We start from the raw sequence: 23,627 nt of genomic DNA, 5'->3' as shown, positions 1-23,627 counted from the left end.
AAGGAAAGACATACTATATCTTATCAAATGATTAAGTGGAAGATGTGCCATCATTTTGTAGATTGCTAGGCGAAAAAGGCCAATTAAGCTATGGTGTAATGCTTTTGTATCACTTAGAATATGCATTTGGTATATACTGAAAGACATATTTACTGATGGATTTCTTTGATGTTGGATCATTCCTGTATATACATAACAAAGAATGAGTGATATCAAATGTCTAACACTCCTAACACTCTTTCACACTCTGAGGTCATCAATTGTAAGAAACATTTCTATTTCAGACATGTTTTTAAATACTTTTAAAAAAGAAATATTTTGTTGAATGGACTTATAGGGCATAAGTAAGAATATTGCAAAAAACAACATCTGATGAGTTTACTAGGACCTGAGGAAAGGCAACAGATCCTAAATATTCTGAAACAATGGAAGGAAAATAATGGACTTTTTGAATACAATCAAATGTAGAAACCTGAGTTAGAACAAAGCTCTATGGGATTTTACTATCACCCTCACTGTCCAGTAGCAGAAATTGTCAATTGGAAAGTTGTAGTGAAAAATATATTACGATATTGGGTATCTAACAGATGTAAAGGCATGAAGCTCTAGCATAAGGTTGGATAGTTAAGAACCAAATACTAAGAGATGGAGTTTACGTACAAGGTTTAATTTTTATTGCTGATTTTTCATTGTCTTGGAGCAGAGGAGGAAACTAAAATTTTTCTGCTCAAGAGCTTCTGCTTTGGATCAACATCTTCTATAAAACCTGCTTGCTGGGATAGCTATATGCCTTATCTGATATGAGGAAGCCTCTAGTCCTAAACACAAATAGAATTCTTAACTATTTTCAGGATAGATTGTGTGAGACCACAACAAAGTTAAGTCTATCAGAATTGAGTGCTTGAGCTGAGTGGATAAAAATAAGAAAAATAATCGGTTTAGCTTTGTTGCCGAACAGAAAATGTGGACCACATTCATAGACCTTTTATGCATTGCCTTCTCACATTTCATCTTTGTACTGCTCTTGTGTTCATGTTCGGATCATTCATATTTTATTTTGAAACATTTTCATTTTCAGATCAGCAGTTGTGTGATCCTGGTGAATTTCTTTGCCACGATCATGTGACTTGTGTCTCCCAGAGCTGGCTGTGTGATGGGGACCCAGACTGCCCTGATGATTCAGACGAATCTTTAGATACCTGTGAGTAGAAAGGTTCTCATGCCATTCGGATTTACCTTACATGTGAAACTAAATGTCAGCTGTTTTCACAGATGACTGCTGTTTCCGTTTATTCTTTTTTTCCCAAATAGCCTAAAAACTTAAAACCTTTTGTTTGTGTGTCCTTTAAAATGACTACGTGAATGAGAGCGTAAAACGCAGTTTTGTCGTGTGAATTAACTTATGAAGGGAAGAAAATGCAAGGTTATTTCAATGTGATTGTGTTACTCCTAGAAAAAAATTTACTTGAAGAGAAAAAAATCCTTGAAAACACAGCACTGAGAGGGAATAAGGTCCTCTCCAATAATTTATCTCACACGTTTTGAGACAGAGGAGCATATAGAAGGAATAATGAACTAATCAAGCTTTAGCTCCCATATTATTTCTATTACTATCTAGGGCACTACACAAATGATTGAACGTGTTTTCTCTTGCACCTGAAAGATAGAAACTACATTTATCCATCCATGCAGTGAGGATCTTTGACTTTATAATATCAGATTCAGAACTCTGAATACACATGAGTCCTAATTGTAATTGTACCACTGTGTCTAACTTGGGAGTCCATTAAGGGTTTTGCCCGTGTGAAAAATACCACTAAATCAAAATTGTAAATAATAACAGGACGACAGCTAAATCTGCTACACTTTCTTTTAAATACCTACTGTTGTAAGGAGTGTGAAGAGTCCCCTAAATTTTCATATTGATATTTTCTAGCACAGCTAATATCAGTTTTTACTCCCCACGCAAACAGGTATGTCAGCTTCTCAGAATCATCCTCAAAGCAACTACATAGTTCTGTGAAATCAACATGAAAAAAGAAAAATTCACCACTCTTATTGCTTGATATTGTAGAGATAATAATTATTGGTTCCATTTTCCACTTTTATCTACTTGTTTATAAGTATTATAGATGGAACCAATATAAGTTTTGATGAAAATCTTGGTGACAGAAAGCAGAAGCAATGCTTATTCACTTTCTTCATGTTTGCTCGTGTTTTTAAAGTTTCTCAGCATATGGGTACTTGAATATTTGCATTAATTGCCTTTCTTCAATTTGAACAGATCGCTTTTTCGATAGTAAGAGGTTGTAGTTGTTTACTACATTTCTGATTTTCACCAATTTCATCAGTTTAATTCTGAAAACCTTTACGAGACCCCTATAGCATAGCTAAGGTTCTAGGCATGATAAGAGGAAAAAGTATATTAATAGGAAAATACTCCAGTGGATAAATAAAATCTGATAAATCCATACAAAGGAATATTATTTAACAATAAAAAAGGACTGAAGTACTTATACATGCTACATGGATAAATCTTGAAAATATTATGTGAAGGAAAAGGAGCCAGGCACAAGAGACCACATATTTTATGATTCCATTCATATGAAATATCCCAATAGGCAAATCTATAGAGACAGAAAGTAGATAAGTGGTTGCCAGTGGCCAGTGGGGTGGAGGAGAATGAGGAATGTCTGCTAATGAGTATGGGGTCTCTTTGGAGGTGATGAAGTGTTCTAACATTAGATTGCAGTGATGGTTGCACAACTCTGTTAATGTATTTAAATACATTGAACTGTGCATATTAAATGGGTGAATTGTATGGTAGGTGAATTATACCTTAACAAAGTTGTTTAAAAATGGAAAATAAGGAGAAGAATCTCAAAATTCTGCATATGGATGCAGATGGTATAGTAATGTGAAAAGACAACAATAATAAAATACCCCGCCCATGAAATATATAAGTAGTTGGACTACATTTCACCTGTATAAGTAGTGGGACTTAACACTGTTTAAGCCTTCCCCTCTTTAAGTGCCATAGAAGAGTTTTCTTCTCGTTAGATGCAAGGGATGATTGCCATGGCATAATCGGACTAAAAAGTTAAATTTTTGAGTTTTGGAGTCTTGCATTTTTGCCCTAATCCTGCTATCAAATTCCTGTTGGGAAACATGACAGAGACATGAGAGAGATTTGCAGAATCCATACGTAGGAAGGCAGGTTGAAGGAGAAATGCCCTGGAACTTGTACCTGGCACAGTGCAAAAGTGATTGAGAAGAAAAGGCTGTGTGGTCTGTCTAGGCAGGAGTTCCCTTCATGCTTTTGAATAATAGAGAAAAATGATGCTCCCTTTGTACTAAGGAGGGGGATTAGTGGGAGAATCAGGCTGGAGAGGATCTGTGGTACAGAGGAGGCACAAGGACCTTGGTGGTCAAAACTCAAACCCAAAGAGGAAAGAGACCCCAGAGTGAATGCCAAAGTGGGTGGATGACAGTATTCCACTCCCCCTCCCATGCCGGCTCTGTGCTTCTAGGAACGTGGCCGATACCAAGCAGGGCCACACCAGTCAGCTAGACTTGTGTTTGCTGGCCAGCATCTGCCCTGATTGATTGAGCTTCTGTTCTTAATGGTCAGTGTCTCAACCACAATGTTTGAAAATGTTTTGAGTATCCATCTTGCCCAGAAGGTAGACACCACCTCGTGTTCGGGGGAAAAAGGTAGGTCCTTCAATTCACAGAGATTAGGGGCTTTGGTGGACTGAAGCTTCAAATTAGGAATTACACGTGGGTTAATTGAAATAGAGATAGATTTTCTTCTTATCTAGTTTTTAAAATGAAACTCATACCTCCTTAAGGTATTTTTGTCAGTTTTTAAGTATATAGTTATTTTCCTCGATAAAATTTGGTGAGTTCAGTTTTAAAATGTTTTCCCATTTTGGCCATTCTTATTCTACTCTCGGGCATCGAAATTGCTGAATATCCTCAAGAGCAACACTAAAAAAAAATTCTTATATCAATGTAGCAACATAACAAAGAAAGAAAAATACTCATTTTTTTTTAACCTGGGTGTTTAATCTGAGTAACATATTTGGATCCACATTTAATTAGCCTGTTTCAGATAAGTGGTTTCAGTACTAACTAAAATCTGGACAAGCATAGAGAAAAAGCTTTATGGAAAAATCAGACTTTTTCAAATTTAAATTTCTCAATCCAGATGTTCACAGTTACCATTTTCCCTAAGCATAGTGCTTTGTAACATGTTGTTTTATAACATTCGTATGCAGTCATCGCTGATCTACATAAAATAATTGCGTAATTTTATAATTATATGAATGTATATACATTCAATGTGAAAGATAAATACTAGAAATCAAAAACCTTGAAGCTTGATTCTTAAGAAGGATAATTTTGTGCTCAGTGTATGAACAAAAGTATGTTATCATATTTGATCTGAAGACAAAGTATGTTGTATCTACAAAATATTAGATGAAAACCGCTGATGCAATGCACTTATTTTTCCTAAATCCACTTAGCCTCTAAAATGATAAGAGGACCAATATAGCATAGAATTTATTATGACATTGTGAAAGCTCTGCCATGACAAAATTCTAACGGGAAAAAAGTGGATATTGTTGAGGAGGAGGAAAAGCTTTACTTGTGAGAGGCTGATGACAAAAATGCGTTAGAAGATAAACATGCCTACAGAAAAACAAAGGAAGTGAAAATCAAATGACATTGAGGTATTTGGGGATCTGAGAGGTTAACAGGCACATATTTTCTTTCTCTTCTGTGTTTGTTTAGGCCCAGGTTGTAGGGGTATTTTCTACTATTTATGGGGCAGAAGTGAGATTTCACTAACAGCAATCCAAGGCCAAAGAAACCCGTCTTGAATGGGGTTGATTTACCACTAAGCTGACTGCATGTTGAGATGAGTTTTCTAAAATATGAGATGAGAGAAATTTAATAATTTCTATCCTTACCGTTGAATATGAGAAATGGTTCTTTAGCCTTATATTACAAATTAAAGTCTTTATTTTGCTACATTATTTGAAGTAATTTGTTAAGTGTCTAAATGGCTAACCATCTTTTAGGTCCTATGAGGCAATGAGAAGAGAAAATCAGGAAAAATCACCCTCTTTCTACTCAGTGCTTTCAATCCATTTGTAAGTCTAGCCTTTTGTATGACGAGAATTAAAGTGAATAGTAGAAACGTTATTTGTGGAATGAAAACTTGGTACCCCCTGTGACAGGGAAGTCTTCCTGAAAGGTGCTTTTATTCCAAGGTATTCAATACATAATTCCTTCTAGGATTTTCTATTGAATGCTTAATGATACTTCCTTTCCAACAATCAGTTGCAGCAGATGTGTGATGTTTTTTGGCAATCTGATGTTTATATACTTAAAATTAGATTCCTCCTTTTAAGTCAGGAAGGTATTTGTTCTGCTCCTTCTCCTTCTTCCTTATTGCCCTCCACTACCCCCCTTCAGAAAATCATGTAGAGAGTCCTTCTGCTATAGATCATGTTGTGGATATGATGACTCTTTGACTAACCGGAGATTATAAAAATGACATTATAGGAGGGTAAGATTTGCAACCTGGATACGGTAAGTCCCCTACATGGAAACCTTCAAGTTGTGAACTTTCAAAGATGAGGATGTGCATTCACATGGCCAATCATGGTAAGTTAGTTCACGTGTTTGGCATACGTTGTCACGTGAGTGCATCCTCTACAAGTGGTTGTGCTTTTGTATACTGTACAGTACTGTATAGAGTACAGTAGTACAGTATCTTTGTTTCAAGTCCAGGATGTCCAGAAGTAAGCGTAAAAGCAGTGGTAATGTAGCTGGTACTGCTAAGAAGCACCAAGAGAGACAGGAGAAAGAAGAAATAACTGAAGAACCAAAGAGATTCACGATGCAGGAAATGACAAGGGGATTTTCTTTATTCGATAAGGCACTGTTAGTTTTTGAGGCAAAGGACCGGAACGTAGAACAATACACGAAGGTTACAACAGCTGTTCAGGATGCAATCCAGTGCAACCATGTCATCTATGATGAGAAAAAAAGAGCTACTACCCAGACATCCCTGGATTGTTTTTTCAAAAGGGTAGATAGAATTGAATCCAGCAGGGAGCCAGAACCTGTGCCATCCACGTCAGGCGTGAGTGACACTGCAGCTTGCCCTCCATCTCCTATTGCTGATGACCCTTCATCTCTACCCTCTCCCACCTCCTCTCCCTCCTCCAGTCAGTAACTCTTCTTGCCTGTTCACTCAGTGCCAGCCCCTGTATGCCAGCTGTTGTCCTGTATAGTACTGTGCTTTTCAAGGTATTGTATTGTGAGATTAAAAATGTTTTCTTTATTTTTTGCATATTATTTGTGTGAAAAATATTATAAACCTATTACAGTACAGTACTATATAGCCAGTTGTGTTAGTTGGGTACCTAGCCTAACTTCATTGGACTTACGAACAAATTGGACTTACCAATGCGCTCTCGGAATGGAACTTGGCCGTATGCAGGGGACTTACTGTAGTTGTTATAATAATTTTCATATTGACTCTACTCTGTCCTGTCCTTCTGCAAGGATCAGCAAACTTTTTCTGTATAAGACCATACAGTACACATTTTAGGATTCCTGAGCTTATGTCATCTCTGTTGCATATTCTTCTTTGTTTTTATTTGTTTGTAAAACAGTTAAAATGGAACAACAAACATCATTAGTTTACACTCTGTACAAAAACAGTCCACAGACTGGGTTTGTCTTGCAGGCTGTAGTTTGCCAAACCCTACTGCAGTGTCCTAGCTAAGCCGTGTCTGCGGTACTGCTGCAGAGGTGGGGCCGTGTCCGGGTACTGCAGCCACAGGAAGCAGCATAACTGGGCAAAGTGGAAGAATGGGGCATAGAGTTGTGTGTGTACCCACTCCCACATGGTGCCAGACTTGGGCAAAATGGCATTCTCTGTAAAAGCTGGCTTCTTTCTTCTATTTTTGCACATCTCCTTACGTGTTAAGATTGCATTTGAGCATAAGGGACAGACACAGGAGCTCAAACAAATAAGGGTTTACTTTTCTCATATTAAAAGGTGCAAAAGTGGACAATCCAGGATTAATATGGAAGCTCCAGAATGACAGCAGGCTTCCTCTACCTCTTAGCATGGAGCTGTCAGTCTTTTAGCCACAGTAGGGCTTTTCCACCTTCCCCAGTAGATAATTCCATTTCGGCCAGAGAGAAGGGAAAAAAAAAAAAAAAAGAAACAGCCAGTGCCAGCTGAGTCTATCTGTTTGTCAGGAGAATAGTAACTTTTACGGAAAGCAAACTCAGTAGGTTTCTTGCTTAGATGTCCTTCACCAGAACTGATCACCTAAGGTATGAGGCAATGAGTATTTCCACAGGGCTTTCCAAAATAAGATCTGTGGTTCTGCTAGTAAAGAAAAAGGGGAGACTAGATATTGGGCGAGAAGAGGCCCCAGGTAGCATGTGCCACAGTGTCTCTTCACTCCTTTTCCTCCCTTCATCCACTGAGGAGAGGTGGCAGGCACAGTGCATGATCAGGGCTTCTGAATCCCAGACGCTTGACACCAAAGCCAGTTCCTCCAGATGAATATCTTTGCTCTCGTACAGCAGACTAAGTCATTCTGGGTCTCCATTACCTTATCTGTACAATGGGCATGACAGTACCTACCTCACAGTAAAGTGCTTAGAATAGTGCCTGTTCCAGAGTAAGAGCCCCTCTCCACCCAGCACCCCTCCCTGTATTCCATATGCCAGAGCTCTGACCAAGCACCTTACCCTGAGGGTCTTTTGATAGAGCACGCTAATTGCCCCCTCTCCCATTCTTACTGAAGATTGGCTTTATTCTCTAAGGTTGTGGCTAGCAACAGGGTTAATTTACCACATACACTAATTCAAGAGAAGTTATTAACAGTTTTTAATAATTAAGTATATTACACTCAAGCATTAAGACAAATAAGGTGTAGACATTATTTGGGCACAGGTGGCTTTTCCTAAGAACTCTTCCAAAGACATCATGTTGATGAATTAGCTAAAGTTAAAATATATGGCTGAAAAACACATTAATGAATAATATTATTTAATCAACATTGCAGTCCTGCAATGTAGCTGTTATCTCATTTTAAGAAACGAGGAAACTGAGTTTACAGTCCTTCTATGCCCTCTAAGGTGGCTGTTATCGGTGAAAGCAGAGTTTGCATTTCTTTCAACTTGCCCTTCTTTTTATAAATACTCAGGAAAGGAAGAATCTAACTCCTAAAAGGAAGCCTTAGGCCACCTAATTTAAAAATATGGTGTCATTTGAAAAACATAGATGCTATCCCAACAGTTATATCACACTGACTTTGGAGGTAATCAGTTCTAATTGAATAATTCAGTAAACACACCATGTCTCCTGGGTAATAGGAATAGAAGCATTTGTGAAGAGTGAAAATGGCTGTAAGTTATTAGGGTTAGATATGCCTCTGCATGAATTGACCATTGCTTTGACTGCATTTCCATTGTTGTAGGATTCTAAGCTTTATTTAGATAGGAGGATATTAATGAACTCCTTATAGGATATAAGGTAGAAATCCTTTTACAGTTTCCTTCTAAACTTTCTTCCTTCAACAGAGGTCAGAGAAATAAAACAAAAATTCAGGTGGGAGGTTATTAGCAAACAGATACTGCCCTTTAAATATAAATAGCAGAATAGGGCACTGAAAGTAGACTATAGGAACAATAAAATGAATGGAAATATGGCCCTTGTTTCTAAGTAATAGTGATTTAGAGGTCACTTTGCAATGAGCTAATATATGAGAGCCACAGAGCTAAGCTTTTCGTTAGGAAGAGAAGCCGAAACGATCTTACAGATTAAAGGGAGAGCATATGAGACCCATGAGGGCAGTTTATGTCTCTTTCAATTCTTTTTGTTTTGCTCTTTGTTTTATTCTGAGGCTTCCCTCTTTTGCAATGAAGAGGCAAGAAACATTGACCCTTCTTTCATAATAAAGAGACTTCCACTTATGAGTTGATATGAAGGGGAGACAGGAAGGTGAGGAACAGTATAATTGTGAATTGAAAGGACCTGTCTAAGGTTGGTTCATTTCCCCAGCACAGTGGGGACGGGATGGAGGGTGACATTTCCCTTCATCCTGCCCTGCAATGTGCTAACGGGTCTCTGAAAGCTTGCCTCCACAATTTTAAGCAAGTTTGATTGGAGGCATAGGTGATAAACCTGAGTGCACCACAATTCACAGAAGTGGAGCAAGACCAGCTTTGCAGAAGGCCTTGCTGTTCTTCAAGAAGCCACTGCTGTTTGGTTTTCTGATCCAAGTTCACAGGTCATAGGATAAAAAGGAACTCATGTCCCTCAGCCTGGACTGGAAATTACAGGCAATGAAAACTTTGAAATGATATAAAATAAAGGGGATTAAATAAAATTATTGAATTCTAGAGACAACTCTGATAAAATCTCCTTGGCTTAAAGGATGAGGTATAGTAAACAAATGGTCTTGCAGGGCTCTATTGGGACAAAGCTGAAGGCTGAGCAAGGAGCCTTCTCAGAAATGATTCAATCCATCACTTATCCACAACTAATCTAGCATTTGGGGTTGGGGATGAAGGCTTCTTAACTTTCATGGGTGAGCAAATTTCTTCCCAGAGGAGGTTTTATTCTTTATAGTCAGTGTATAAAATTTACATTTGACTTTCACTCGGAAGTGCTTCTGAAATGACATATTTTGCTAAATGAAGCACTGAAGGATGTTTTGTTCTACGAACTTATTTTAATGGCAATGTCTTTTTTCTCTTTCCCTTCCCCCATATCTTATATTATTTCTTCCCTGAAAGCAGAATATAAAACCCTACTATAATATGCCTATGGAATTCTCAGTAGGACAAAAAGTATCATCCTTCTACTAATTGCTGTATTGGCCCGTTTCAGTTTTAGGCAGAATAATTGACTTTGGGTTGAATATTTTCAATTAAAATCTCTGTAACATTAGCCTTTTTTGATTTGGGGGATGGGAGAAATTGCTTGCAAAGAGTAAAGTTCATGAGAAGATGGGTAAAAATAGGGCTTAGGTGGAAGGATACCAATTCAGTAAGGGTGACTTATAGCAGTCTACTTATCTTGCAGGGTTTTTTTGTTTGTTTGTTTGTTTTACTTTTCTGAAAAATGATGCCTTGGGAGGGAAAAGTTTGACCTTATTCCTTGGTCAACCAAGGATCAGATACGAAAGGGGAGAATCTTTCAGCTTGCACAAATCTTTCTGGGTATTAAACAGCAAGAAAGAAAACAAACTAGTAAATACTTCTCAACAACTCTGATGGAGTTGCCAAGAGAAAAGTAATTATTAATAAACTTCTTGTCTTAGACTTCATACAGTCATAAGACTAATAATTTCAATCTTTCAAAAATAGTAATTATAGAAAGGACTTATACTTGTATAGCACTTTGATAATTTAAGGACATGTACATTAGAATCAATAAATATCCTTTGACATAGTACCTATTTTTTGAGAAAAATAGGCCAGGTATTATGGCCATAAAAAAATAAGAAGTCTAAAGCACAAACAGGTTGCTTGGTCAAGAGTCTCATAGCTAATGGGTAACAAGGCTAAAACTGGAATCCAGAAATTGCATTTCCTAACTTTCTATTATAGCATCAGTTATGGGCTGAATTGTACCCCTCAATATTCACATGTTGAAACCCTGAAATTATTCCATTGCAGAATGTAATTGAACTTGTTGCTAGAGGCTTAAAAGAGGTAAATTAAGCAAAAATGAGTCATTAGAGTGGATCCTTATCCCATCTGACTGGTGTCTTGTAAGAAGCGGAAATTTGGACACACTGAGGGACACTGGGGTGCTTGTACACAGAGAGAAGGCAATAGGAAGAGGCAGTCAGAGGGTGGAGATCTGCAATCCAAGGAGGCCTTGGGGGAAACTAAACCCGGCAACATCTTGATCTCGGACTTTTGGCCTCAGCACTGAGAGGAAATAAATTTCTGTTGTTTAAGCCAGTTAGTCTATGGTATTTTGTTATGGCAGACATAGCAGATTAATATAACATCCTAGTATATGTCTACTACATTTCCATGTTTTTTATATTAATATAAAGAATACTGCAACAATTTAAAAATCCCTCCTTTTCCTTGGAGATATATACTAACTACCAGAGTACTGAAATTATAGGCTTTATTTAGAGATATGAAATGAAATCACCAGTTTCTGATGAAATAAAGGGCCCATTCCTACAGCAGTGGTCCTAACCCTCTAAGAATGCCTGATATGATCACATAGTACAATTCTTATACAAATGAAAAAACATTGTTTTAATAAAAAATCAGTAGATAATTACTACAGATTATTTTTTTCAAATATTTATGGATGGGTTGCTCCAAAATTTTAAAAAAGTAGTTTTGCCTTAATCCTTCCCGCTGGTGATCTAGAACACTCATTTGGTGGTGCAGTTGGAGTCCATCTCCACAATGCTACGTATTTGCAACACAAAAGGCAAACTTGGATTGATGACTTAACTAACATTATTTTCTGAGGGAAACAGTAGAAATTCATAAGTGGTGTACACTAGTCATAGCGTGCATATTAGTAATATTATATATTAGGTTGCTGTAATCTATATTAGATTGTTATAATTGTTGACTCGCAATTGATAATTGGGTTAGGCAATAAAATAGATGTAATTTGATAGTAAAAATAATGCTTCTTTCTCCACACGGGACTTTGGGGAATTTTGTTACATTTTACTTCCAAATTTGCACATATTAGACAATTCAATTTTTAAAATAAATGACATACTATATATTTTCACTTAAGGAGTAAAGAGAATTTTGTTACCAAACTACAGTTCCCATAATGTATTGGTGCATTTTCTTTAAGAAAACTAGAATGTAATCAATCAGCAGCTATTTACTGAGGAACTACTGTGTTCAAGGTGCTTACTAAGCATGGTCCTTCAACCATTTTCTCCATGCCTTACCATGTGCCAGGGCTTTCACCTATGCTAATTTAGTTTCTGTCCTGGTAAAATGATACTAATTTCATATTAAAGAAGATGTTTATGAGAAAGATAAGGATGACAATTACTGACACAAAATATATGGTTAATATGGGCCAGATGTTGTGCTATGACCCTTATGTGGATTATATCCTTTGATCCTGACAACAGCCCTGAGCGGGACATTAGGTACAGTTGTTCAGGTCGTGCAAGGCATCAGGGTGACATAAATAATGCAGACAGCATGGGTATATATATTTTCCTACAAATGGAAATAAATGATCTTTGAAAGGGAACAGTGTTTGTAATTTGCATGAAGGCACTCTATGAGCTAACGGTGGCCTCCTTATGATACTAATCATGGTCAGCTTTTATAGAGGATAAAAATAAAGCATGCGAGAAGTTACTTGCTAGAGTTCCTAAAGCAATTATGTGACAGTGCTACAGTTGAACACTGTACCATGCTATATAGCCTCCTAGATGAGGTAAATGAAGTTCAGAGACGTTAAATAGATTCCACTAACATTCCCCCTTAGTGAAGACCAGACTTTCATACATGCCTATCTCACATAACATTTAAGTTGGCATCCTGTACATAATCCATCTATCTATCTCTATATGTATCTATCAGTGTATCTATGTGTCTATATGTCTATTAAATTTATGCATAACAAATTTTAATTGAGTGACTACTATGTAATAGGTCCTGTGATAGATGTTGGGAATGACAAGATAAATATGCTAAAGATTGAAGACAGATATTGTAACAACTGATAGAGGATTTTAAGTATCTCATTTATCCAATTCTAAAGGATATATAAATGTGTATATATTACTGTACTAATAATTTTAAAAGGTATATGGGTTAACATTTATATATGCATGTATATGAATTTTATGTGTGCATATACACAAATTGAATCTGGAAAAAAATAATATTCTCTTCACCATTTTTCCTCACACAGACAAACAAAACACACATATTCACTCTAATTTAAAAACACATTGTTGGGAATTCCCTGGCAGTCCAGTGGTTAGGACTCGGCAATTTCACTGCCAAGGCCTGGGTTCTATCTCTAGTCGGGGAACTAAGGTCCCACAAGCTGCGGAGCATGCCCCACCCAAAAAAGTAAAAAATAAAAACACACTGATGAGGATAACTGAGGAGATTATCAGTTTTCTATTGCTGTATAATTAATTACCATAGATTTAACATGTCAAAATAACACCCATTTCTTATCGCACAATTCCATAGTTCAGAAATCTAGTTAGGATCAAATGGGATCAAACTCTGCTTAAAGTTTCACAAGGCAGAAATCAAGGTATTCCTAAGGCTGGGCTCTTATCTGGAGAGTCTGAGAAAGAATCTGCTTCTAAGCTCATTTAAGTTGTTGGCTGAATTTGGTTTCTTGTGGTTGTAGGACTGGGACCACAATTTCTTGATGGTCTTCAGCCTCAACCTTTGACAACCAAGGGCCACCCACATTTCTTGGCAGGGGACCCTGTCCATTTTCAAAACCAGCAATATGTTGAAGCTCCCTCATGATTCATGCTTTCAATCCCCGACTTCCTCCTCTGCAACCAGATGGAAAACACCTTCGGCTTTTAAACAGCTTGTGTGATTAGATTAAGAAGACGTGGATAATTTCCTTTTGCCGTATAATGCAATATAATCCTGGAGTGATATCTCATCATATTCACAGGTTGCACTGACATTCAAAACAGAAGGGGTTATACAAGGAAGAGAGTCAATGAGAGTGATTCTTAGAATTCTGAGTAATACAGTGTATTCGTGGGTTAGGGCTGCCATAACAAAATACCATAGACTTTCGGTTTAAATTTTAAAAGTATATATATTTCCTATAGTTCTGGAGGCTACAAGTTCAAGTTCAAGGTGTTGGCAGCCTTGGTTTCATTCTGAAGCCTCTCTCCTTGGCTTGTAAATGACTATCTTCCTCTCATGTTGTTAAATGGTCTTCCCCCTGTGTGTGCCTGTGTCCTAATCTCTTCTTATAAAGACACCAGTCATATTGGATTCACGCCCACCTGTATGACCAGATTTTACCGTAACTACCTCTTAAAGGTCCTGTCTCCAAACACTCTCACATTCTGAGGTACTGAGGGATGGGTGAGGACTTCAACATATAAATTTGGGGAGGATGCAATTCAGCCTATAACACACAAGATGATTTTGCTTTTCTTTTTCGATTATAGTTCATCTAATGAATGTAGATTGTTATTTGTTTAAAAAGTTGAATTACTTTCTTCCCTCCATTTCTTACTGTGAAAAATTTCAAGCTGACAGAAAAGTTGAAAGAATAGTATAGTAAATACCTGTATACCCTGGATTTATCAACCCTTAACATTTTGTGACATTTGCTTTATCTTTTTCTCTCTGTCTGAATTGTGTATAGATGTTTGGAATGTTTACACACGTATACATATATATGTTCACATATGACTGTTGCTGAACCATTTAAATAAGTTGTAGACATCATGACATTTTATCCTGAAATGATTCTAAGAGCAAGACGTGCTCTTACATAACTATAACACCATCATCACACCCATGAAATTTGACTTTGATATAATATCCCATCCATATTCAACTTTCTCCAACTGTCCCTAAAACATCATTTGCAGTTATTTTTTGCCCAATCCAGGACCCAACCAAGAATAATGAATCACATGGCTCTTCAGTCTTCACTAATCCAGAATATTTTCCAACTTTTCTTTTGTCTGTTATGGCATTGACATTTTCCTGTAGAATGTCACAGAGTCCGAATTTTTCTATTTATGTTCTGCTGATTAGACTCAGAGTAAGTATTTTGCCAAGAATACACTATAGGTCATGACATACATTTCCAACTGTGTTAAATCAGAAGACATGTCAGTTTGATGAAAGCTTGATAACATGGTTACCAAAACAGAATTACAACAGAATGTTTGCCAGAACATAAGGTACACCTCTGAACTATACAGCTAAGAAGTTTAACATAGCAGAGTGTTTTCCAGTCTTAACTAGTCCATCAGAAAAAAGACTCAGAAAAGGAGTAAAATTAAGAGCTTAAAATCATGAGATAGTCTCATGTTATTTGAACTTGAAAACAGAAATCAGCTGAAGAATGAGGCTTTAAGTTTGGACTTTGTATCACTTGAGTTGTATCACTCACCCTTAAAAAATCTAATTTTGGTTTTTCAAGTTTCTCTATGTATAGCTAAGTATGAATGAAGCATAGAATTACTGTCACTTCCATTTAAGTAACAAATATTATAAATCCTACATTACATTGTTAGCATCCTTAAGGACAGGCATCTTTTCCACTCTTATATCCATACATTGTTCTGTACACAGTGAGCAGCACATATATTTTTGTCTGTCAGACATTTGAAAGGTGACTATGTAGGTAGGCAGTTTATATATATATATATATATATATATATATATATATATACACACTGATTATATATTTATGATTATTTTCAAAGTCAAACTTTATCAGTTTATTTGAATAGTTACCTTATTTAGGGAATGCATGAGTTATAGAATTATATCCAATATGACTTAATAAGTTTACACCATTGCTTTATAACCTGCTTTCTTCACATAAATACGAGAAAAGCTCCTTGAGACAGGAAAGAGTCTACCATTTACAAATTTTTTATCCAATCTTTCTTTTACTGCTGTCATCAAGTTTTTTATATTCAGTTAAGTGGTTCACCAATGAAATAATTGAATGCAGCATTTCAAAAGGGAAAGTAAAAGTGACCATGAAAGAATGTATTATCATTTAACACATACGAACAAATTCCTCCCAGGGTTAGTCATTATGTAAGGCACTAAACTTTGGTGTCAGTAAGAGAAAATATTTGAATCTGTTTTACAACTGAAAATGCAGGAGAAAATGTTTGCAAGTGGAGAAACCTATAACCATTTCTGTTACGTTTGTCACCTGTCAGGATTTCATCCCAATGGGGTAGTGATGACTCTACATTCCCGCTGGAACCTTTTCACATGTCATCCAAGTTTAAAAAAAAAATGGTATCTATAGGTTCAGTTTGAAGTTGAGGTTATAAAAAAAAAGAAAAAGAAAACAATAACACCAACACTAGTTAGAAAAAGGCCAACTATAACAGCGTCCAAATTAAGGCAAAGCAAGTCAGACACATTCTGACAATGTTAAGCCAAAATGCAGTTTATAAATTCAACAAGATATTAATGATTCTTTACTGCAGTGATGGGTGTGTGTTTGGAAACAGTTAACCTCTGAGGGAAGTGGATTCTTGCACATGTGGATGTGGAATTTCTGCACTCTGATTGGAATCGAATAATTGAGTTTGCATTACTGCTCAACTCTTTTTTCTGGTTATCTTTAACTATTTCCTCCACGGATGAATAGGAATATAAATATATAATAAGTTTGTTTTGTTTCAAAATTTCTGGGCTTGATGAATATTTGAGAGAGTGTGGGAATTTTCTATTCCTCAAAAGTAGAACTGATTTAATAAATTAGATATAGATTAAGTCTAAGTTGAAGGAATCACAGTGATCGGGCTGGCTGTCTAGGATGTACTCTTAAATGGCGAAGACTGGCTTCTGTTTAAGATTTAACCCAAGATAAACTGGATCTGGTCAAACGCCATGAGCCACAGCCTTCGTGATGGGGATTCAGACTGCCAGGTTCTTCTTAAATTTTGCTTCAAGATGGATTTTTGCTCCTATTATTCTTTGCTTCATAAGAGTAATATGTTGATTTACTGGGCCCTTGTAGATGCTAGGAACTGAAATAGGATCAGACTACATAATCTCCAGATGAAAAACTAAAAACTAAAAACTACAGTTCAGTGAGGTAAAAACAACTGGCTTGAGGACACATAGTGAATAAATCTCAGACCTGTGACTGAAATGTACATACCCGTGACTTGCGCCCTCTTTTTCTTTTCTTTTCAATTTGCATGTATACCTCCCAGTATTATAGTTCTACAACCATTCTATATTTATTGCATCTCATCATTTATCAGAACACTAACAAAAATGCATAAAAAGCAGAATCTGAAAAAATAAATTTAACTAAATTTCAAAATTTTAAATAAAATATAGAGGTGTATTCCCAAAGTAACTTTAATAATTGCTTCTATCCTCAAAAGCTGGTGTGTACCCAGGGCCCTACCTCTACATTCGGAGACCCCCTCCAACAAGCTGGAGCGGCCTAAACCCCACCCACACACCCTCACTCAGGGCCCTTCTTCCAAACTTCAGAACTCCACACTCCAGAGGCCCTCCTTTAGAGGTACTGCCTCTCCTGTTCTGCCTAGGTCCTAAGCAGAGGCCCTGCGCCGCGCTTCAACATTGCCCTGCCTAGGCACCACCCCACGCTCAAAGTCATCCCCACCTGCCTAAGTCCCGCCCCACCCAAAACCCCGCCCCTGCCTAAGTTCCACCCCCTGCTAAAACTCCACCCCCATACCCAAAGCTGTTTTTTTCCTTTTCTTTTTTCCTCTTTTATTTTATTTAATTTTATTTTTCTAAAATAATGGGTTTATTGAGATGTAATTCATATACCATAAAATTCACGTTTAAAGTGTACAATTTAGTGGTTTATAGTACAGTCACAAAGTTGTGCAATCATTACCACTGTCTAATTCCAGAATATTTTCATTGTGCCAAGAAGAAACCGTGTACCCACTAGCAATCATTCCCCATTCTCCCCTTCCCCTAGGCTCTGGCAACCATAAATTACCAAATTTGTTGATTAGCTCTAGTAGTTTTCTGGTGGCATCTTTAGGATTCTCTATATATAGTATCATGTCATCTAAAAACAGTGACAGTTTCAACTCTTCTTTTCCAATTTGTATGCTGTTTATTTCTTTTTCTTCTCTGATTGCCATGGCTAGGACTTCCAAAACTATGTTGAATAATAGTGGTGAGGGTGGACATCCTTGTCTTGTTCCTGATCTTACAGGAAATGCTTTCAGTTTTTCACCATTGAGAATGATGTTTGCTGTGGGTTTGTCTATATGGCCTTTATTATGTTGAGGTAGCTTCCCTGTATGCCCACTTTCTGGAGAGTTTTTATCATAAATGGGTTTTGAATTTTGTCAAAAGTTTTTTCTGCATCTATTGAGATGATCATATGGTTTTTATCCTTCAATTTGTTAATATGTTTTATCACATTGATTGATTTGTGTACACTGAAGAATTCTTGCATCTCTGGGATAAATCCCAGATGATCATGGTCTATGATACTTTTAATGAGTTGTTGGATTCTGTTTGCTAGTATTTTGTTGAGCAATTTTGCATCTATATTAATCAGTGATATTGGTCTGTAATTTTCTTTTTTTGTAGTGTCTTTGTCTGGTTTTGGTATCAGGGTGATGGTGGCCTCATCGAATGAGTTTGGGAGTGTTCCTTCCTGTGCAACTTTTTGGAAGAGTTTGAGAAGGATAGGTGTTAGCTCTTCTCTAAAGGTTTGATAAAATTCACCTGTGAAGCCATCTGGTCCTGGACTTTTCTTTGTTGGAAGATTTTTAATCACAGTTTCAATTTCATTACTTGTGATTGGCCTGTTCATATTTTCTGTTTCTTCTTGGTCCAGTCTTGGAAGGTTATACCTTTCTAAGAGTTTGTCCATTTCTTCCAGGTTATCCATTTTATTGGCATAGAGTTGCTTGTAGTAGTCTCTTAGGACGCTTTGTATTTCTGTGGTGTCTGTTGTAACTTCCGCTTTTTCATTCCTAATTTTATTGATTTGAGTCGTCTCCCTCTTTTTCTTGATGAGTCTGGCTAATGGTTTATCAATTTTCTTTATCTTCTCAAAAAACCAGCTTTTAGTTTTATTGATCTTTGCTATTGTTTTCTTTGTTTCTACTTCATTTATTTCAGCTTTGATCTTGATGATTTCTTTCCTTCTGCTAACTTTGGGTTTTGTTTGTTCTTCTTTCACTAGTTGCTTTAGGTGTAAGGTTAGATTGTTTATTTGAGATTTTTCTTGTTTCTGGAAATAAGCTTGTGTAGCTATAAACTTGCCTCTTAGAACTGCTTTTGCTGTATCCCATAGGTTTTGAATCATCCTGTTTCCACTGTCATTTGTCTCTAGATATTTTTTGATTTCCTCTTTGATTTCTTCAGTGATCTCTTGGTTATTTAGTAACGTATCATTTAGCCTCCATGTGTTTGTGTTTTTTATGGGTTTTTTTCCCTATAATTGATTTCTTATCTCATAGCATTGTGGCCAGAAAAGATGCTTGTTATGATTTCAATTTTCTTAAATTTACTGAGGCTTGATTTGTGACCCAAGGTATGATCTATCCTGGAGAATGTTCTGTGCGAACTTGAGAAGAAAGTGTAATCTGCTGTTTTTGCATGGAATGTCCTATAAATATCAATTAAATCTATCTGGTCTATTGTGTCATTTAACGGTTGTGTTTCTTTATTAATTTTCTGTTTGGATCATCTGTCCATTGGTGTAAGTAAGATGTTAAAGTCCCCCACTATTGTTGTGTTACTGTCGATTTCCTCTTTTATAACTGTTTGCAGTTGCCTTATGTATTGAGGTGCTCCTATGTTGGGTGCATATATATTCATGTTTATATTTTATTGTTTATAAATATAAAATATTTATATTTTATTGTTATATCTTCTTCTTGGATTGATCCCTTGATCATTATGTAGTGCCCTTCGTTGTCTTTTATAACATTGTTTATTTTTAAGTCTATTTTATCTGATATGAGTATTGCTATTCCAACTCTCTTTTGATTGCCATTTGCATGGAATATCTCTTTCCATCCCCTTACTTTCAGTCCGTATGTGTCCCTAGGTCTGAAATGGGTCTCTTGTAGACAGCATATAGATGGGTCTTGTTTTTGTATCCATTCAGAAAGCCTGTGTCTTTTGGATGGAGCATTTAATCCATTTACATTTAAGGTAATTATCGATATGTATGTTCCTATGACCATTTTCTTAATTTTGGGGGGTTTGGTTTTGTAAGTCCTTTTCTTCTCTTGTGTTTTCCACTTAGAGAAGTTCCCTTAGCTTTTTTGTAGAGCTGGTTTGGTGGTGCTGAATTCTCTTAGCTTTTGCTTGTCTGTAAAGCTTTTGATTTCTCCATCGAATCTGAATGAGATCCTTGTTGGTTAGAGTCATCTTGGTTGTAGGTTCTTCCCTTTCATCACTTTAAGTATATCATGACACTCCCTTCTGGGTTGTAGAGTTTCTGCTGAGAAATCAGCTGTTAACCTTATGGGAGTTCCCTTGTATGTTATTTGTTGTTTTTCCCTTGCTGCTTTCAATAATTTTTCTTTGTGTTTAATTTTTGCCAATTTGATTACTATGTGTCTCAGCATGTTTCTCCTTGGGTTTATCCTATATGGGACTCTCTGCACTTCCTGGACTTGGGTGGCTATTTCCTTTCCCATGTTAGGGAAGTTTTCCACTATAATCTCTTCACATATTTTCTCGGGCCCTTTCTCTCTCTCTTCTCCTTCTGGGACCCCTATAATGTGAATGTTGTTGCGTTTAATGTTGTACCAGAGGTCTCTTAGGCTGTCTTCATTTCTTTTCATTCTTTTTTCTTTATTCTGTTCTGCAGCAGTGAATTCCACCATTCTATCTTCCAGGTCACTTATCCATTCTTCTGCCTCAGTTATTCTGCTATTGATTCCTTCTAGTGTAGTTTTCATTTCAGTTATTGTATTGTTCATCTCTGTTTGTTTGTTCTTTACCTCTTCTATAACTTTGTTAAACATTTCTTGCGTCTTCTTGATCTTTGCCTCCATTCTTTTTCCGAGGTCTTGGATCATCTTCACTATCATTATTCTGAAATCTTTTTCTGCAAGCTTGCCTATCTCCATTTCATTTAGTTGTTTTTCTGGGGTTTTATCTTGTTCCTTCATCTAGTACATAGTCCTCTGTCTTTTCATCTTGTCTGTCTTTCTGTGAATGTGGTTTTTGTTCCACAGGCTGCAGGATTGTACTTATTCTTGCTTCTGTTGTCTTCCCTCTGGTGGGTGAGGCTATCTAAGAGGCTTCTGCAAGTTTCCTGATGGGAGGGACTGGTGTTGGTTAGAGCTGGCTGTTGTTCTGGTGGGCAGAGCTCAGTAAAGCTTTAATCTGCTTGTTTGCTGATGGATGGGGCTGCGTCCCCTCCCTGTTGGTTGTTTGGCCTGAGACGAACCAACACTGGATCCTACTGGGGCTCTTTAGCGGAACTAATGGTGAACTCTGGGAGGGCTCATGCCACGCAGTACTTCCCAGAACTTCTGCTGCCAGTGTCCTTGTCCTCACAGTGGGACAGAGCCACACCCTGCCTCTGCAGGAGACCATCCAACAGTAGCAGGTAGGTCTGGTTCAGTCTCTATGGGGTCACTGCTCCTTCTCCTGGGTCCCAATGCACACACTACTTTGTGGAGTCTCTGTTTCCCCCAGTCCTGTTGAAGTCCTGCTATCAAATCCCACTAGCCTTCAACGTCTGATTCTCTAGGAATTCCTCTTCCCGTCGCCGGAACCCCACGTTCAGAAGCCTGACATGGGGCTCAGAATCTTCACTCCAGTTGGTGGGCTTCTGTGGTATAAGTGTTCTCCAGTTTGTGAGTCACCCACCCAACAGTTATGGGATTTGACATTATTGTGATTGCACCCCTCCTACCGTCTCACTATGGCTTTTCCTTTGTCTTGTAATGTGGGGTATCTTTTTGGTGAGTTCCACTGTCTTCCTGTCGATGACTGTTCAGCGGTTAGTTGTGATTCTGGTGTTCTTGCAAGAGGGAGTGAGAGCACGTCCTTCTAATCCACTATCTTAAACCAATCCCTTTGTCTTTTTTCCTCTTTTAGATTGGGGTTATGTTTTACCTTGTTGATTCTTTTATATTATCATTTTTCCTAATAAACATTTTATTCTATTTTTATTTTATTCTTTATCCTTTGTTAGTGATCTCTCCTTTTGGCTTGTTCACCTCTCCCCCACCCCTTTTTATTCTTTTTCCTATAGTGGTTTTATTTTACCTTGTTGTAGTTTCAATAGTTTTATTTTTCCTAAAACATTTTTTACTTTCTAATTTAATTTTGTTTTTTTTCTTTGTTATTGTATTCCTCCTTTTTTTCTTTCTTTCTTTTTTTTTTTCTTAGTGCACCATGAAGCTTGCAGGATCTTGGTTCCCAGGCCAGAGGTTGGGCCCAAGCTCCTGTGGTGGGAGCTCCTAATCCAAACCGCTGGACTAACAGAGAACCCCAGACCCCAGGGAATATCAGTCAGAGTGAGGCCTCCCGGAGATCCTCATCTCAGCACTAGGACCAAGCTCTATCGAACTGCCTGCAAACTGCAGTGCTGGATGTTGCAGGCCAAACAAACATTAAGACAGGAATACAGCACCACCTTTCAAAAAACAAATGACAAAAAAATTTGTTACAGACAAAGGAGCAAGGTAAAAATCTACAAGACCAAATAAATGAAGACAAAATAGGCATCTACATGAAAAAGAATTCAGAATAATGATCCAAAATCTCAGAAACAGAATGGAGAAAATATAAGAAACATTTAACAAGGATCTAGAAGAACTAAAGAGGAAACAAACAATGATGAACAACACAATAAATGAAAATAAAAATTCTCTACAAGGAATCAATAGCAGAATAACTGAGGCAGAAGAACGGATAAGTGACCTAGAAGATAAAAGAGTGGAAATAACTACTGCAGAACAGAATAAAGAAAAAAGAATGAAAAGAATTGAGGACAGTCTCAGAGATATCTGGGACAACATTAAATGCACCAACATTCGAATTATAGGGGTCCCAGAAGATGAAGAGAAAAAGAAAGGGACTGAGAAAATATTTGAAGAGATTATATTTGAAAACTTCCCTAATTTAGGAAAGGAAATAGTCAATCCAGTCCAGGAAGTGCAGAGAGTCCCATACAGGATAAATCCAAGGAGAAACACGCCAAGACACATACGAATCAAATTATCAAATATTAAATACAAAGAAAAAAATGTAAAAGCAGCATGGGTAAAGCAACAAATAACATACAAGGGAATCCCCATAAGGTTAACAACTGATCTTTCAGCAGAAACTCTGCAAGCCAGATGGGAGTGGCAGGACATATTTAAAGTGATGATAGGGAAAAACCTACACCCAAGATTACTCTATCCAGCAAGGATCTCATTCAGAATCGATGGAGAAGTTAAAACCTTTACAGAAAAGCAAAAGGTAAGAGAATTCAGCATCACCAAAACAGCTTTACAACAAATGCTAAAGGAACTTCTTTAGGCAGGAAACACAAGAGAAGGAAAACACCTACAATAACTAACCCAAAACAATTAAGAAAATGGTGATAGACACATACATATTGATAAGTACCTTAAATGTAAATGGATTAAATGTTCCAACCAAAAGACATAGGCTGGCTGAATGGATACAAAAATAAGACCTGTATATATGCTGTGTACAAGAGACCCACTTCAGACCTAGAGGCACATACAAACTGAAAGTGAGGGGATGGAAAAAGATATTCCATGCAAATGGAAATCGAAAGAAAGTTGGAGTAGCAATTCTCATATCAGACAAAATAGACAGTAAAGACTTTTACAAGAGACAAAGAAGGACACTACATAATGATCAAGGGA

At 37.1% G+C, this 23,627-nt stretch overlaps 1 protein-coding gene across 1 annotated transcript in view; it reads left to right on the top strand.

Annotated features, from left to right (window-relative positions):
• The first annotated feature begins 216 nt into the window (after nucleotides 1-216).
• LRP1B (LDL receptor related protein 1B) overlaps nucleotides 217-23,627 on the top strand; it is a 1,473,103-nt gene continuing 1,449,692 nt past the window's right edge. The window contains exons 1-2 of the mRNA XM_065880137.1: nucleotides 217-262; nucleotides 1,079-1,201. Of these exons, the coding sequence (XP_065736209.1) occupies nucleotides 217-262; nucleotides 1,079-1,201 (169 nt within the window). The remainder of the gene's footprint in view (nucleotides 263-1,078; nucleotides 1,202-23,627) is intronic.

This window comes from Phocoena phocoena, chromosome 7 (genome assembly GCF_963924675.1).
Source record: "Phocoena phocoena chromosome 7, mPhoPho1.1, whole genome shotgun sequence".
In the NCBI taxonomy this organism is placed as follows: Eukaryota; Metazoa; Chordata; class Mammalia; order Artiodactyla; family Phocoenidae; genus Phocoena; species Phocoena phocoena.
This window is presented reverse-complemented; position numbering and strand designations above follow the sequence as displayed.